Below are 18,051 nucleotides of genomic sequence, written 5' to 3' on the forward strand. Positions count from 1 at the left end.
AACCCAAGGGACCCTCGTAACCCCTCACACCCCTCCCCCCTCGGCTGTCCCCTCTACTCACGGACGCCCTCCCCCCATACCACTCCGCCGTCCCCCCTCCCCCTTACGGACTCCCCCCCACTCCGGAGCCGTCCCCCCCATCTCCGCCTCCCCAGCGGACGCCTCCCGGCGCCAGTCCCGGCCCAGCCGCACTGCCCGGACCATCGCATCGCTGGATGTGCGGCGGCCGGGCCCCTCATAGCCGCAGAAGCCGTCTGGCCGGGCCCGTCCCCAGCACGCGGAGCGCGCACCCACCTCCTTCGCCGCGCGAGCCGGAAAGAGCGCGCGGCCCCGGGGCGGGGATGGAGGTAGCTGCCGGAAGGACCCCGCTGTAGCTGCCCGCGCCGTTCGCCTGACCCGCGCTGGCCGGCCGAGGCGGCGCCGCGGGCGGAAAGGAGCCGGCGGTCAGGCGGACGCCCTGCGGCGGGGGGGAGGACCCCGCGGCCGCCCCGGGCCTGCGGAGGAGCCTGTTCTCGCGCTCAGCGCCAGCAGCTTCCCTTAGAAATAAACCGCTTTCCTCCCTAGTTAAAACGGATTACTCGGAGTGCGAAGTTAATTACCAACGTGAGACTCCGGCAGCCGTGATCCGTGCCGGGCGGGAACACCATTTTGAGACTATACAAGAAATCTATATCTTTTTCTCTATACTGCTGGCTGGTATAGAGCAATTGAAAATGAGGTCTCTTGTTTTGTTTTGGGTTGGGTATTTTTTTGGGGGGGTCTAGGGTAGGGCGTTGAGGGGTTATGGGGCTGCTTTGGATTTTTTTTTTTGGGGGGGGGATTGGTGTTTTTTTAAGTAGAGCAAACACTTGTTCAGGGTGTCAGAGTATTGATCTTCCTGCAGGTAAATAAAGTGGTGGTCTATAGCCATTAGCAACGCAAACTTCCTCCCCGGTGACAGGACCTGTACTGTCCAGTATGGCCAGTGGGTTGGGTGACAAGGACCCCGGTGAAGCAAGGGCGTTTCTGCAAGCAGCTGCAGAGGGATTCTTGGAAGGGTTCAAGTGGAATGGCACCTCTGGAGGCCACCTACTCCAGCAGAGCCAGTGGCCCAGGACCACGTCCAGCTGGGGTTTGACCATCTCCAAGGATGGAGATGCCACAGCCTGTCTGGGCAACCTGTGCCAGGCTTTGACCCACCCTCACAGTAAAAAAAAAAAAAAAAAAATTGTGTTTCCTCGTGTTCAAGTGGGATTTCATGTGTTTTAATTTGTGCCATTGCCTCTTGCCATCAGTGCGCACTCCTGGCTCCCTCTGCTTCCTTCCATCCCGTCAAGGTTTGATTGACAAGATCCCCCCGAGCCTTCAGCAGGCTGACTGGTCCCAGCTCTCTCAGCCTTATGCTCCAGACCCTTTGTCGTCATCAAGGACTCTCTCCAGTATGCCCAGGCCTTGGGCATGGGAATCCCAGCACTGGCCACAGCACTCCAGGTGCGGCCCCACCAGCGAGCAACTTCCCCAAGAACTCCAGAGAAGGTGCATTCCACCAGCACTGAAAGAAGGGCCTCTCCAAGGTAAAAAATAAATCTCTCAAAAATTTCTCCTTCTCAGCTGTTCTTTCTGCAGATTTCTTTTAGTATATATACTGATGGAAAGGAGTAACAGGTTTGAATATACTGGGTTTGAACTAAACGTGATATGGTGAGTCATTCTTGAGGAAAAGCTAGACGCTTTCACTTGAATCATCCTAATTGAACATTGACTTGCTTAGGAAGTGTAGCAGTGAAAGAGGCCACGCTCTCTGAAGCTGATACTCTGGTCCTGCTGGACAGTATCTAAATCTGTAAAAACAAATGGCAGTGTAGGTCCTGGCACTGCAGAGCTGGAACGGCTGTTCAGCCGCTGTGGGCTGCAGCGGAGCGAGAACCACAGTGCAGCTGTAACACGCTTCAGACGCTGGACAACTCGCCTGAAATACAATTTACATGATACAAGCAAAGTGAATAAAAGCAAACACACCTCTCTGCTTAAAAATAGTTCTTTATTAGAATGCAGCAACGCCTGTCAGAAATAACATTTTGATCATCCAATTTTACAGTGAAAAAACACTCAGTTGTGAGGTTCTCATTTTTTGTCCCTTATTGTATTTGGGCATTTAGGGTAATATCCAAGTTTAGAACAGCATTGTTATAACGGAACATAAGGCAGTTTCGTACAGTTTTCTTCACATGGGAGTTAAAATGAAAACATGTTTAAAACTGAATGATCATACATCTTTTTTCCTAAGGTGATAAAAATATGTACCTGCATTTCTCAAGAGCTGTCCTTAACTTTCATCCATAAAGAAGACTTGCTTAAGGCACAGGAAAATAGATGTTTTCTTTATAAACATTACAGGTTTCTTTGAGGCACAGAGATAAACGTGTTAAATGACAGATGAACTGGACTCAGATGAGTAAGATGGTTAAGTCACAGAAAAGAAGCCCTATTATGCTATATGTTTTGACAACAAAAACTAGGTTTTGGATGCATGTAAAACACCGATAATCTGCAAGTAGTAATCCAGCCATCGTTTGAGAAAAATAACACCAAGCTGTGTCATAATTTATGAGAATGTATGTTTCTGAAAGGTCCAGAAGTCAATATATATTAACTTTCAATTTTTTTTTTAAAGATGGAAGTTTCTAAAGGCCACAAAAACACAGTGTTACCATATTTATTTTAGCAAGTGGTGATCTAGAGACCGTGTGCTGCAACACAGTCTTCCTGAGGAAGCTGAATTCCTTTTTTTAAATTTCCCTGAGATTTATTAATTTGATATCCACCCAAACTCCAGTGCTAAAACAGGGGGAGCAAATCTGTATCATTATAAACAATACAGAAACACCTAAAATCCAATTCCTTGTTACACGCTGAATGGCTTCACAGACACACAAAAAAAATTAAAAAATCTGAATATTGTTCACGTTTTTGATCATATAAATTTCACAAGGAAGGTGTTTATATCTTCTCCCACCAAAAGCCAAAGATTTGAGTGAAAGAGAGTGAGTGGGGAAAGATGACAACCAATCACTTTGGATTCAGAAATGTTTAGGAAACACCAAGTTTGTTAATCAGAAGGAATGAAGTGAGAGAATGGACGGGCTGCACAAAAGTAGTACTTAATTGTGTATGACATAAAAAGATTTTGAAGGAAAGGGGTTTTTCCATGCCTTTCTAATTGAATTGCACTAAATCTTCTTCCACGAGAACACAGAATTACAGCAGCACCAGACATGTTTGATACATTTCTTTAAGCCTTGTATTTGCCAACATGTTCACGAGCTATGATCATCCTTTGAATCTGAGCAGTTCCCTCATAAATCTGAAAAGAAGAAAATAATGTTAGGTGATCGTTTCTAAAAATATTTTAACAGATCTTTTGATGCTTGTAAACCTTCATAACGCTAATCCAGTGTCAATTAGTGTGTGCAGAAAGACAGAGAAAACTGAAAAAAATTCGAGTCTGACTTGAGTAATTAGAGTGGGCTAAATGCAGTAAATCACATAGAAGATACTGAGAGACAGCCTTGTTCTCTTATGTGCTCTCATCAAAATGCAGTAAGGTTCCCAGGAAATTGACAGACATAGTGGGTGAAGGATGGGGAAAATGTGTTATCTGGGGAAGAAAAATTGAGGTTTTACAAAGTAGGTTTTAAAACAGTGGGTGGAGAGGAGGAGGTGGCCGGTGCTGGAAGTGTTGTGTTTTCTTTGACTAGCCTTTCAAGGCCATAGCAAATGTTCCCTTTCATCCATTTATTCCCACTGCTCCTTCTTAACTAGTATTCTCTAGAACACAGTATTTCTTTTTTATTATTATTATTATTTTTATTTAGCCACGTACTCTTACATTCCATATTCTCTGTTCCGCTTGGCTTGCTTGTCAGATGCACACAACAAAACAGGTCTGTAGGGCTAATGCAGAAAGAATGCCGTATACTCCACAGGTATAGAGCAATGTGATTTTAGAGCAGTTTAGGTATTTAAGCGTTTCGGCTCCCAGTTCTGCCAAAACTTGCTTTGGCAAATTGCTCGAAGGCATGCAAAATCACTTCCTCTGTAGTCACAAACTAGGGATAATCTTCCCAAGAACCTTACAAAGCTTTTAAAAAATAAAGACAGTATAACCTGCTGTCACATTAGTTTTTTGGTTCAGAGGAAATGGTTCATTCCAAAATGAAATCTCTGACTGCTGCTGCTTACATCATCTGGATCCAGTTCATGGAGCAGATTTTGCCTGGTGCATACTAGGTGCCCTCTGGAGTAACTGAACTGAGAGCTCTCCTCTCTGCGTACACCAATACTCTCCAAACCCTAACGGAGACATAATGGTCCAAGCCTACAGCTTGACATGCACAGTGGGGACGTTCAGCCCAAACCGGCCTGCTGTGAACTCAACCTCCCCAAATCCCACACAGTAGATGAGCAGCAGGAGGACCTGCTGAGGCCCCGCATCTGCTCCTGCCACACTGAATGACTGGCTGGTGAAGAAAGCCATGAAACTCAAGCGTAAAGACAGCAAAACCCAGTCTTCTCACATAACCATGAGAAAGGGTTTGGTTTGTAAGCCAATGGGAGTAGTTTCAAGAACACTTGACAATTAAAGAAGGAAAGTTTTCTGAATTTGAGAAACGAAGTTACGAGTTTCTATCATAGCAGCCTAGATTTGTAGCCAGATGGAAACCCAGAGAGCAAAGCACGGACATGTAAGAAAGATAACAGTAAACACCATAGCAGAGTTGTGTCATACTGAGAAATATTAAACATATGGCAGAAGAGGTAGAAAACAAAGTTACTTTACATGAAACCCATGGCCAAAAGCATATACCGTCTGGAATTGGAAAGTAATATAGCGAAGAGTAATCAAGAGACATGAATGAAACAATTGTAAAGACAAAGACTTTTCCTATATTCTTTTGGGGATGAAGGGCAGCAGAAAAACACCAAAAATGTAATACTAAATCTCATTAATTTGAATAATTAAAACCAAAGTCTACCTAGCCATGCATTCATGAAGGATCAGTGTAATGGAAAATCTAAATAAATGGATCCTGTAAAATCCGTCTCAAATAAATAAATTTCTACCCCTCTATCTCTAGAAACACATGGAACCTGACAGAAAAAAAGCCCAATCATAACAAAGTGCAATTATTCATTAATTTCCTCACTTGCAGGAGTGCAGTTAGGACTAAGAACCTTTAGATTCCAAAACAGCACTTTTCTATCCTTGAATAGAGAAAAAATCTTGGCTAGTGAGAATACTTTTCATTTTAAAGTCAGCTGTAAGAGAAATTTCTACTACCTAGAATCTTAAGAATGACAGCTGTTATTAATTAACATTACAGATCACAGTCCACATGCATTTCTTGGTATAATCTAATTTGATATGTTTTATCTAGTCATTATGAATGTCAGAAAGAGGTGGAAAGATAAAGATTACTGGTTTTCCTGAACATAATTAAATCATTCTTGCCGAATAAAGAACTGGAGTAGAGTATATGCTAAGAGAAGAATGACATGGAATAATTTCTTGGTAATAAAGCTGCAGAGAAAGATACGGGGATTATGGGTGACTACGGGCTAAACATAAGTAAATATGAACATGTTTTGTTGGTGTTTTTTTTGAAAGAAAGGCTAAGCGCTCCAGGTTGTGCCACACTTCCGTTAATACAACATGATACAAGATAATTAATCCATGGTACTCAGTGCTGGTGATATCTTAACTGAAGTAATCTGCCCAGCCTATGATACCAAAGTTTCAGACAGAAGGTTTAGAGCACAGCCAGGAGTGATGAGGAGAAAAGCATTATACATAAACCATGTCTACTTACAGAATAGCAAACAAAGCATTGATTGGTATTTTGATCAGTGTTTTCCATAGTGTTTTTTTCTAAGAGCTCAAAAGCTTCAAAATTAAGAGACCAAGAATTTCATAGTTACCACATCAGAAAAACAAAAGCACCCCCTAAATTTATTTCTCTTCTGTGGGTTAAGCTGTTGAACTAATGCAAAAGAGTTTCATATGCAAGATTTGTTTGCCTGATTTAAATGTCCTTTCTTTAAATGGGTTATTGCTCTCATCCGCAAAACTTTATATATGTACATCACGCTTTCAAGTAAGTAGCCATTAGTTTATTTTATATATAATGTATGCATTACTATAAAGATCATGTTCTCTTGTTTACTTACCTGGTAGATTTTAGCATCTCTCATTAGCTTTTCTACAGGATATTCAGTATTAAATCCGTTTCCTCCAAAAATCTGAACTGCATCTGTAGCTACTTGGTTTGCAACGTCACCAGCAAACGCCTTTGCAATGGAAGCATAGTAGGTGTTCCTGCGACCAGCATCGACTTCCCAGGCAGCTCGTTGGTAAGCCATCCTAGCCAGTTCCACTTTCATTGCCATTTCGGCCAGCATGAAAGACACCGCTTGGTGCTACAAATGACGAAATAAACTAGGTTAACATTGCCTGCTTAAAATTCAAGACATCCAAGAAGAATATAGCCTTCTCAATTTCTTAATTTGCAAATTTAATACACTCAGGAAATTGTACTTGATGACTTCTACAGAATTTGGATCAGGCTCTCATAACTGTATGTTGAATTAGACTTTTAAGTTTTTAGTTCTAAAATTCACTTAGTCACAGGGATTAAGTACTGAATTATGCAGTTGTGCTTTACTTTTTTTTTTTTTTTTTATGAGACGGGTATTTAGTTTGATGTTTACTGGCATTTCTTTCAGCTTGGTAAGCAGTGTGATTGGCAATGTATTCGACTAGTATCAATACTGAGAGTCTTGTTTCACATACCTCAAGAAGGTTTTTTCCTTCCCTGAAAATCCCTGTATATTAGTATTGAAGAACTTAAGTACGTCCTGACAGTACATGAGTTTCAGGGTTTCGGGCAGAGTTTGCTTTGTGATTTTACTATTATTGTGAATAACTTATTGAAGAATCCCAGGAGTTACTACATAGCTAGATTTACTTAGATAGAGCTGACTTGTATACTTGAAAACCCAAGCAATGGCAGAGATACAATAAATCACCCATCCTAAATATCAAAGAACAACCTTGAAAATTCGCTAGTAGTGCATCTGGTATGAAAACACAGCTTTTTGATATATTTCTTGTTATATATTTAACTTACTTCAACAATTGGTTTCCCAAAGGTTTTCCTCTCCAAAGCATATTTAGTGGCTTCATCAAGTGCTCTTTTTGCTAAGCCAACAGCACCAGCTGCTACCTGAATTAAACATAGTACAGAATGAAAATCAGAAATTCCTATTATATTTTTAAAGTAATTTATTTCTGATACTTACAGGTGGTCTGGTCTTATCAAAAGCTCCCATTGCGATTTTAAAGCCCGCTCCTTCAGCTATTAATACATTTTCTTTTGGAACTCTTACATCTTCAAAGACAATACCTCTTGTATCAGAGCAGCGCTGACCCATATTCATTTCCTGAAAAGGGAAGTTTACAGAGGTGCAACTAAATTGGCTTCTTCCAAGGTACAATGCATTTTTATTCCTTAGTTTACTCAAAGCATAAAGAAAGCTTTTTTTCCCCTCCTAAACGCATATACAGAACAAATACTAGTTTTGCATTTACAGATCAGCACACCCTTAATTTGTCAAAGCTGGACAGTTTACGGTCTCCATTTGTGAAATTAATTCCGTAGCTGTAATCACTCATTTTTCTTTTCCTAGTTCAATTATATCCTTTGAGATGGGAGAGGAAAAAGTAAAGAACCTAAAATGCAGGCTGTACTACAAACAAACAATAGGAAAGTAATTGGAAAACTTGAATTTATTTATTGTTCAATGTCCAATTTTGCCTGCTACTAAAAATAGTACTTTCTTTGTTTTCTTTCTTTCTTGCCCCCCCCCCCAGCCAAACAAGAACTTGCACCAGTGTCTCTGAGGCCTATTCCTCAAGCAGGAGTAGCTACAGTTAAAGCATCCGTGTGTTTATGGTTACAGTAGTCCACCCTGCTTCTTACACTTTCGAGGCATGCTACTTCACGTTAATTGGCACATGTCAATTAAATGGTTCTCAAAGATTCTTTTGCAGCTGTGCAAAGTCATCTTACTTTAGACCATTCTGAGTAATTCCTTATCTGAATTAGTAACATTGTAATTATTAAGTACATCTTACGAATACTTTCTGTATGCTGTGAGAATGGAAAGATCATTGTACATGAGCACATGAAAATGTTCACCTGCTTAACAGTCTTTTTTCTTTAATGGCAATTTGTTGCATTATTGATTTGGAAGGCAATAATAATTCCTGGCTTGTCAGAGATACACTGCTCACCTTTCTTCCAATTTGGATTCCAGGGCTATTTGCTTCCACAATGAATCCAGTAAAGGCTTTGCTTGCAGGAGCTTTTGGATCCGGATTGGTACGAGCTAGCAAAAAATACCTAGTGTAAAACAAAGGAGAGGGGAGTCAGTTTATCCTCACCGTTAAGAAACAGATACTTTTTTAGCTAACGTGTTAAATGTTTTTATGTGTATTTGTACCATATAATAAATCTATCAGTTAACAACCCTTTTTTCTTGTCCCTTCCAAAAATAAACTGAGAGGGAGTGAGGGAGAGGAAGTATCAGTGCATCTCCTACTGCAAACATCAAGATTGAATACAATTACCTCAGATCAACATGCAACAGTTCTCCACCTTTTCCACGTATCGTGAGTCTTAATATTACAGTCAGCTTCATGAATAGTGCAAAAGAAATCTATTCACAGCACATGCATAAAAATTATTGCTTAGGAAATAAGTATTGCATACAAAATGTTATGTTATCCTCTCGATTTCAAATATCTTAATTTTATTCTTCTAAGTTGCAAGTAAGTTTTTTCTATTAGAAATTAAACAATGGTAAATCACATTTATGGTCTTCCGTAACATCAAAAGATAGCTGGTAGATTCTCTTTGATAGTTCTGCCTTGAACAAGGAAATAAATAACGAGAAAATTCAACTTTATACATAAATGTATAAAGCTTTTCCTCTTGAATTAAAAAGAATTTATGTTGGGGACGAGCACGATCTTATGTGAGACATGATGAAAGAGGTCTATATTGTAAAGCACGATCGATAGACACCACAGCAAAGTCTGGACTCTGACACTTGGAAAATGTCTTCCCTTAAGAAAACAAAATAAAAAAAAACCTCTAGGATCATGGTGTTACATATCTTCACTAAAAGTGAGATGTTTCTAGTAGAATCAGAAGCAACAGGTCTGGGTCACCACACCAGCAAAGCAAGGTTGCTGGTAACATGAGCCTCTTGGGTACTCTGCAAGTTAACCCTTACTGCTGCTGCCCTTCCCTGAAGAGAAAGCACAATTAATTTTGTTTGATGGCAGCAAAATTTGAGAGGCATTTTTGAAGGGAGTTACATCATCGCTCAGTTTCCTTTTTAGGCACTGCACAGCACTGAGACTGCTTGCTCATACCTTGTTCTGATAAAGTGGTCACTGATTCAAGTGTGGTGTGGTGAAACATAATGTACATTCAGATTTATAAGATCTTTAATGAAACACTGATATCTATCCTGGGGGGGGAAGCACACCTCAGAACAGAATAACAGAAAGAGTAAGGTGAGTCAAAAGTCAACACACCAGTTTGCTTTCCCACCATTTGTGATCCACATCTTCTGACCATTAATAACATATTCATCTCCTTTCTTCTCAGCCTTTGTTTTTATACCAGCTACATCAGAGCCTGCTCCGGGCTCTGTTACACAGTAAGCCTAAAAGAAAATAAAAAGCAAAATCCTGAGGAATAAAAATTCTGTTTTTAAGCAACCACAAATTATTGCAGAACTACGTGCACCTAGCTGATCTATAAAAGTTTTACGTGAACTGCATGGAAGACCCCAAAATATTACATAAAAAAACCCCAACAACTGTCTAAGCAAGAATCCAAATGTAGGGTTAATTTTCCTTAGAAATCCATAATAATACTTAAAATTCTTTTACTTTAATGATAAACAGAACCATTCTGTAACTTTTAAATACGTCATCACTTCCTTATGCTTCACAAACGCTAATGTGAGAGCTGAGGATCTTTAAAATCTGAAATTAAGAGCACACAGGAACAAATGGTTACTGTGCTCTTCATTTTATGAGGCTTAGTTGTTCAGATTTTAACGCATTGCATATGAATCTTCTTTCTGTATAACAAATACTTCTTAGGCAATATTTAAGATTCGTAAGTGCTGTTTAATGCACTGAGTCGAGTTTGTGCTCATATAAACCTTACATTTTTCTTAAACTCCTACACTTTCTCTTGAAAGAAAAGGTATTAATTTTCAGTACGTGACTTATTTTCCAGGTATTATCTTCTATTTGCTTATTGAATACATCTAATTCAATATGCCTTGCCTTTCAGGAAATACCACCGTTTATTTGCAAACCAAAACAGGCTAACTTGTGAGTAGATATCGGTGTTTTAAACAAACAAACAAACAAACAAACAAGCCTGATTAATATGATTCAGGAACATTCTACAGCGTTCCTAAGTGATACTTACACACATCATTGGTTCTTCTGTCATTCTTCCTAGGTATTTCTTCTGCTGCTGCTCATTTCCTGCAATGATTACTGGCATTTGCTGAAAGAAAACAGACCATTACTCCACCTTTCTAAAGGGCACAGACCAGTTTAAAGGAGGTAAGAAAAGACAGAACTTACCCCGAGGGAGTTTGCCTCAATGGCAGTTTGAACCCCCGTGCATCCATAAGCTAACTCTTCCGTAATAAGGCACGCTTCGAAACTGCCGAGGCCAAGACCACCTACAGTTGAAATATTTGACTAAAATGAGTTTAAAGGGGAACGTATTAGTGATTTACAAAAATTACTTATCAAAAACATAATTCCCCCACGTACATTTTGTTGTGCACTGTCTTTGATTAGACATTCCCTTGCAAGCTTTCAAAATAAAGTTTTGTCAGATTAGTAATAGATGACTTTAAAACGACACCTCACAGTTCCGGAGTGATTGTGTGCTTCATGTGGGACAAGTTGTACAAAATGGCAAGAATGTACCACTAGAATCTTTTGACTACTTTACATCTGAGAATTTTCCTAAGAGTTCTTAGGAAGCAAAGAAACGGCCACAGGGGCTCCTGAGCTACCACAGTGCTTAGGAATAAAAAAAAAAAAAAGTGTCTATATCAGTCAGAAAAACAGCCCAGTGACCTGTTCTGACAGAAGCCAACACTTTGGGAAGTGCATAAAAACACTATAACAATACAGTAATACTTCCTCAGAACACTTTTCCTCAGCCAAAAGTATCTCTGGTATCTTTGTTAGCTAACCCCTGACAGATATTTCTTCTGTGAATTTGTCCAGTCTCTTTTTGAAGCTATATAAAATTTTGGTATCGAAAACATCCAGGGGCTATGAGTTTCACCAATTAACTATGCACATAGTTTAAAACCATCTCCTTTCATTTATTCTGAACCTGCTGTCTGCTGACTTCATGTGCTGCCTTCTAGTTGTACCGAAGGGGACAATCCCTTTGCACACCCTCCATGACACTGGAGTTTTAGGTGTTTCTCATACAGAAGCTGTTCTGTATCTTTTATCATCTTTATCATCCATTTAGGAACCTTCTCCATTACCACAACACACTTTTGAGGTAGAAGGATCAGACTGCATCATGAATTAAAGAGGCAACTGCAGTTTGGGTTCAAGCAGCAGCAGAATTATGGCTTCTGCTTTTTTCGTCATTTCCTTCTTAATATCTGAACTTAAATTTATGGTTTTGACCACTTCTGGGCATTATGCTGACACCTTCACAAAACTATATAATATAACCCCCAAAATCTTTTTTTTTTTTTTTTTTCAGAGGTAGTAACTTGTTCAGAAGACACCGTTTTATCTGGGAAGTTTGGATTGCTTCTTTCCTTTCTTGCGTGCATCATTTTTCCTATTTTGAGTTTTATCTGCCATTTTAACAGTTACCCAGTTTCACGATCTTCTCCTACAGCTCTTTGCACCAGCCCCATCTTTTCTATACTGAATAACTGAGTATTATCAGTAAACTCTTTTACCTCACTATTGATATCCTTTTCCAGATTCTTTATAGATACTCCAAATAGCACAAGCACCAACAAGACTGTGCTGCTGAGTTTTCCACTATGAAACCTGATGATTTTTCAAATTCATTTTGGAAGTTCATGCATTTCATACCACGCAGGCATCTCTTGTTCACACACTTATTCGCTACTTCAGAGAACTCCAGTTATTTTTTTGTGCCAGGACTTCCTTTTACAACCCCCCTTCTCTAGCATATCATGTTTATCTGTGTCCACTCTACCTGTACTTCATCTTACTTGTTCTTTATTTACGTGGTATATCAGGCTTACTGGTATTTTCCCAGCTCTCCTTTGGAAACATTGTAAAGGAACAGTGTCCAATTTGCCACTTGCGAGTTTTAATTTAACAATGAAGTGATTACACATCACAATAGTCCAGCTATTTCAGCCTTGAATTTCCCTAGAATTTGTGGCTGAATAAATGTGATCGTCACAATTGCTCCTTTTCTCTCTTTTCTCCTTAACCTTGTTAATTAAATTTTTGATACAAGATACACCCTCTGATGAGCCTTCAAAAAAAAAATAGGGTCTGCTATGGACATTTCCCCACCTTCTTTTTCAGGTAATATAAATACAATAAAGAAGATCTGAAAAATTAACATTTTCCCCATGGTTAGTCATATCCGTAAGCACTGCCAAAGCACTGCTGTACTGCATATCTTCTAAACTGGAAAACTGTCCTTCTGGAATAAACTCTTAAATTGCTCCAGCCTGTGTCAGAGACTAGATCAAAATGTGACCTTCCAATTTCTCTGCCTCCGCAGCTGACACAGTGCACCAGGGCAACATTAGGCAGTTGTAATCATGGTAGAAAACACGGTCATAAATTGCTAAATCATCATCTGTCTAATTTGTTTGCCTGATTACATCCACCCCTAATAACACTTGTGTGTCAACACACCAACTGACTAAATTCAGAGTATTCAAGTACACAACTGTTCATTTTATACAGAATCCATAATTACACATATAAATATCCTCTGAAGCCTTTTCTTTGTTTCATTTTACAGATTAAAAAGAATGTTTACTTACCACAGCTTTCTGGTATGTGTGAATTTATAAGACCAAGTTCCCAAGCCCGTTTTATAAGCGGAAGAGGATACTGAAATAGACAGGGAAAATCACCATCTGATTCATCACAGTTAACGTTTTACATTTCACACAGATTAAGATAAAAATCTATTTTTCCCCTACTGTACAGTAGATTTACCTCTCCAGTTTTGTCATATTGTGCAGCAACAGGAATAATTTCCTCCACAGCAAATTTACGAGCAGTAGCTTGAAACTCCTTCTGTTCATCAGTAAGTTCTATTAAAAAGAGAAAGTAAAACATGAAGCCACGAATTCTGTAGTTTCTTTAATTTTGCTAGTTGTTAGAGTATGAGAAAAGAAAAAAAAAAAACCAAACAAACAAGTCTCAGTTCCTTCCAGGACAATTCAAACCGCCAGGACCCACCATCTTGGGCCTCTGCAGAAATCAAAGCAGCTCAGCTTCCTGTCTCCCTCTAGACAAAACCTCCACTTATCTCTAATGAACATCTACAGTGCACTTAATTACTTCTGACACAATTATCCACAAAATATTGAAAATGGAGTAGGAAGTACCATGTAACATAAACTGTAGTACCAACAGAAACAAGAAGCTTGCTGTGCTAATTAAATGAAGGAGGTGGTGGGGCAGATAAGTGTTCCTTATTTGACAATTCTGGCTACTCCTTTTCAAACATCTAGCTGCTGACCCACTAAATTTGCTTTTATGATATAATATGCCAAGATGAGAATTAATTCTCTATGACCAAGTTCAACTAAGACTACATACAGTTATTTTAACATTTTAAAATCCAGTGTGAGATAATTATTCAAAGCTAAGGCAACCTTGGTAATAAAAAAGCTCAAGACGGACATTAGTTTAAAAAATAAGAAAATCTCATAAATATCACACACATACCTGGCTTTCCTGAGCTGAAAAAAAAAAGTAATTTTGGTTTTCAAATACTTTTTTTAAAAAATGTGGAAATGTATTCAGAATAAACACTTTCATTGTAAATTCATACCGAACTGCAATTTTTCCTAACTTTGCAATTTGTCCTTAACTTGTATTTCTTTCAAAAACGGCAGTACTTACCAAAGCTAAAGCCAGCTCCAGGTTTGCTTGTATGTACGTTTTGAGCGGGTTTACTAGAACGTGCTCTCCATCCATGCCTTGCAATGGTTCGGAGCATCTGCTGAAGAAAAAAAGATGAGGTGTAAGATCTTTGCAGCTCAAGTCTCGTAGCCTGACTGCGGCACAACTACACAACGAAGCATGAAGAACACAGGCAATAATAGGTATGAACACAGTTTTCAGAGAATACCGAAAACATCTATAAGCTTAAAAGGTGATGAAATGCAGGAAGACCACTCGTAGGCATAGAAGCTCTGAACACTGAAGCGTTAAGCGAGTGTATTAATAGTTCAGGATTGTATTTTCCAGTAGGCAATATATTACTCATCTGGAGTTTTCACAAGCCACAGCCATTGCAAAACGGTACGCTCCTTTCTCACCTAAGTTTTACCTTCTTGCCTAAGCGTTCTTACCTAACTGTTACCACCATTATATAGCAAAACAAAACAATCAAACAATACCAACAAACATTTAGACAGACCTGGATCCTCCTTCCAAAGGTTTTATACCTTATTTTAACTGGAAGCAGGCAAGAAGATGAGGTTGAGAAAAAGCAAGGTAATTGTAACCACTTTTTTTTTTTTTTTTTTTTTTTTTAAGGATGATCCAGTCATATAGCTTTGCCACCAAAATATTTTGTCTAAACTAGAAAAAGTCCTGAATTCAAAATAATAGGATCATAGAATGGTTTAGGTTGGAAGGGTCCTTGAAGATCATCAAACTCCAACCCCCTACCCTGGGCAGGGACACCTCCCACCAGCCCAGGTTGCTCCAAGCCCCGTCCAACCTGGCCTTGAACACCTCCAGGGATGGGGCAGCCACAGCTTCTCGGGGCAACCTGCGCCAGGGGCTCACCACCCTCACAGTCAAGAATTTCTTCCTAATATCTAATCTAAACCTTCCTTCTTCCAGTCTGAAGCCATTCCCCCTCGTCCTATCGCTACATGCCCTTGTAAAAAGTCCTTCCCCAGCTCTCCTGGAGCCCCTTTAGGTATTAGAAGGCCACTATAAGGTCTCCCCGGAGCCTTCTCTTCTCCAGGCTGAACAACCCCAAATGTCTCTAATGCTAAAGGTGATAGGCTACATGAAAGAAGCTGTCAAATTTATGCCAGAGAACTTAAATCTGTCATGTTTTTCATACCTGTGTGGTGTGCAAGGCCAACACTGGAGGTTACTCTGAAAAAAAAAACACTGCCCCCAAGAAATGGAAATACGGATTGGAGAGGGGGTTTAGCACCTGGAGGTGGCACAAAGGGGTGACAAAGGACCACAGTTCACAACATGTAAGGATTCGGGTGACCACCTGCCCGCTCCATCAACCCCCCTGTTGTCTGACTGGGTGGATTCAGCCACAAGTCCCTGTGGCCATGCTCAAACCCAACCGCTCGCCACCTTTGCCACCCTCCAAAACACCACCGCCGCATGATGGTTGGTGGGGGCTAACTCCAACTACCGGTGCTTAAAGTGTCGCCTTCGGTCTGCGAGGGACCAGCTGCCGTTGGGTGCAGCCGCCTTCCACTGCCGCTGTCACTGCGGTGCTCCAGGCGGGTGGCCACGGGGGGGACATGGCATGGCTGCCCGAGGGAAGGAAGGGCATGGCTGCTGCTCGAGGGAGAGACGCAGCTGTCCGAGAGAAGGACACGGCTGCCCCAGGGAGGAAAGGACGACATGGCTGCCCCAGGGAGGGAAGGGCGGACGCGGCTGCCTGAGGGGAGGACATGGCGGCCCGGCCGCCCTGACCCAGCGCCCTTCACCCTTCACCCAGTTTGGGAGCGACTGTGGGGACCGGGGGAGTGGGACAGCGGCCGCAGCACAGCGGGACTGCCCGACCCGCGGCCCGCCCTGCAGCCCAGGGGGAAGGCGGGAGGGCACTGGTGGTTCCATAACGTCTACTTACAGAAGTAATGCTCTTAGTTCCTGACGGGGCGGGTTAGTACGTCCGAAAACGGCTTTTATAGACCACGGATTAAAAAACGCCGCCGGGAACGCGTTGGGGAAGGCGGCTGGGAGGCGGCGGGGGGAGGCCGGGTGCCCGCCCCGCGGCCCATGGAGGGTGACGGCCCCCGGGCTCCGCCGGCCCCGGCAGCGCCCACCCGGGCCCCGGCGCCGAGGGCTGCGGCCCGGCCCCCCGCGGGGTACGGCGGGCGGCAGCCGGGCTCGCCCCGAGGCTGCCGGCCCTTCGCCCTCCCCGTCCCCCCCCCCCCCCCCTCCCCTCCCCGGCCGCTCACCCGGCTGACTCCGAAGGCCGACATCTTGAGAGCTCCCGGCGGCCGCGGAGACGCCCGGCAGTGCCGGGCCGGGGGGCGGCGCCGGGGGGCGGCCTGCGGGGCCCGGGCCAGCCCGCCCCGGCCCGGCCCGGCTGGGCCCTGCCCCCACACAGACCAGGCCCGCCGGCGGCCGGAGGGGCCGCGATGCTCTTCCCCTCCCGCGGGGGACTGCAGCGGGCCCGGCGCTGCCCGCCGGGGCCCTCTCCCTTCACCTTGTCCGCGGCCCAGCCCGGAGCTGGTGCCGCTCGGGTTGCGCCCACCCTCCTTCCCGCAGAGGAACCGGCTTCGCTGGGCTTTTAAAATGCATTTTCGGTACCATGGTGGGCTTCGATGGCGTTCGGCAGCCGAGGCCGGCAGCCGAGGCCGGCAGCCGGCTGCGGGCGGCCCCCACTCCCCACCCGGCCAAAGGGGCCAAACCCGCTCTGCCGAGGGCTCTTCCCTCAGCGGGCTAAAGCGGCGTTATTTCAGGCTTTATTAAAGTACCGCTGTCCAGAGAAACCGCTGCTTTGGTTTCTCTGTGAACAGCCTGTTTGGGTACGAGATTTTTAACAGCATTACTGCAATACGGAGCCCTTTTTCCGAAGGCTGGATTTTTGGATAGCGTTTTGTTTTGCATAATGGCTCAAAGTAAGGCGTGCCGAATATTTTTAGCAGCGTTACCGCCTTGGTGCGTTGGATTCTTGGTCGCTGGGGTTGCTGCTGACAGCCACCGCTGTGGATTTTGTGCTTGGCGCCACAGAAGCGCTGCAGGCAGAAGCTCACCGTGTGGGAGTTATATTTTGGCACACATACCAGCAGATTAAAAGGAAGCTGATTGTAATTGCGCATAGGCTTTGTCCTGGCGTGACTCCAGGCTTTTACTGACTCCAGTAAACGCCGATTTTCCTCTCCAATACCAGTGGATTTTTAATCCCTGTACTTAGAGAGTAGTTGGGTAAAAGGTAATTTGTAACTTTATGTTATTCAAAGATCTCATGAAGATTTTCACGTGTTCTTCCAGTTTTGAGTCTCAAGTACACACGATACTTTTGGGCTTTGGGGCGTTTAAATATCAGCTCTCACGCCTGCGTTCTGTGCACCGCTTTACATGCTTCTGCTCTGTAGGTCGTGTTGCTGAGCATGGTGTGGAATTCCTCATCAGCCCACTTTTTATTCATTTATTTCTCTTTTATTTGTATAGTTGCATACCTCATATCTCGCTATTCCTCAGTTGATTTATCATCACAACAGCCCTGTGAAACAGAGAAATATATTCATCCCATTTTCCCAATAAAGCTTTTAACAGTTTGGGTTATTTATGATGAGCAGCGTGGCTTTTACTGTGAGTACGCTGGCTAGGATTATACCCACAACACAGCTGTAGAGGCAGGGAGGTGGGTTCAGTGTCCGTATGGAAAGGTATTTGTTCTGGTTTGAGGTAAAACAGAACCAATTTTGTTCAGTAACTTCACTTTTTAGCTGGGCCTCTTCTAACTACTGAAATTAACAGCATAT

General features: G+C 42.5%; 1 protein-coding gene across 5 annotated transcripts; it reads right to left on the minus strand.

Moving 5' to 3' along the window:
- Positions 1-2,003: 2,003 nt before the first annotated feature.
- On the minus strand, positions 2,004-16,578 carry LOC309683983 (medium-chain specific acyl-CoA dehydrogenase, mitochondrial). 5 transcript variants are annotated; one of them, XM_082499949.1, is made up of 12 exons: positions 16,519-16,578; positions 14,252-14,348; positions 13,337-13,434; positions 13,159-13,228; positions 10,718-10,818; positions 10,557-10,637; positions 9,644-9,774; positions 8,333-8,441; positions 7,339-7,479; positions 7,167-7,262; positions 6,208-6,456; positions 2,004-3,343 (listed from the first exon to the last, which is right to left on the minus strand). In XM_082499949.1, the coding sequence occupies exons 1-12, from the start codon at positions 16,540-16,542 to the stop codon at positions 3,272-3,274; spliced, it is 1,269 nt and encodes a 422-aa protein (XP_082356075.1). In that variant the 5' UTR covers positions 16,543-16,578; the 3' UTR covers positions 2,004-3,271. The 5 variants fall into 5 exon arrangements, with proteins under 5 accessions (XP_082356075.1, XP_082356074.1, XP_082356078.1 ...); XM_082499948.1 differs by having other exon boundaries at positions 14,252-14,351; positions 16,519-16,576; XM_082499952.1 differs by lacking the exon at positions 16,519-16,578 and adding an exon at positions 16,188-16,203 and having other exon boundaries at positions 14,252-14,351.
- Between the last annotated feature and the right edge of the window lie 1,473 nt (positions 16,579-18,051).

The sequence above is a fragment of the Vanellus vanellus genome, assembly GCF_965231255.1.
Source record: "Vanellus vanellus genome assembly, contig: HAP1_SCAFFOLD_35, whole genome shotgun sequence".
In the NCBI taxonomy this organism is placed as follows: domain Eukaryota; kingdom Metazoa; phylum Chordata; class Aves; order Charadriiformes; family Charadriidae; genus Vanellus; species Vanellus vanellus.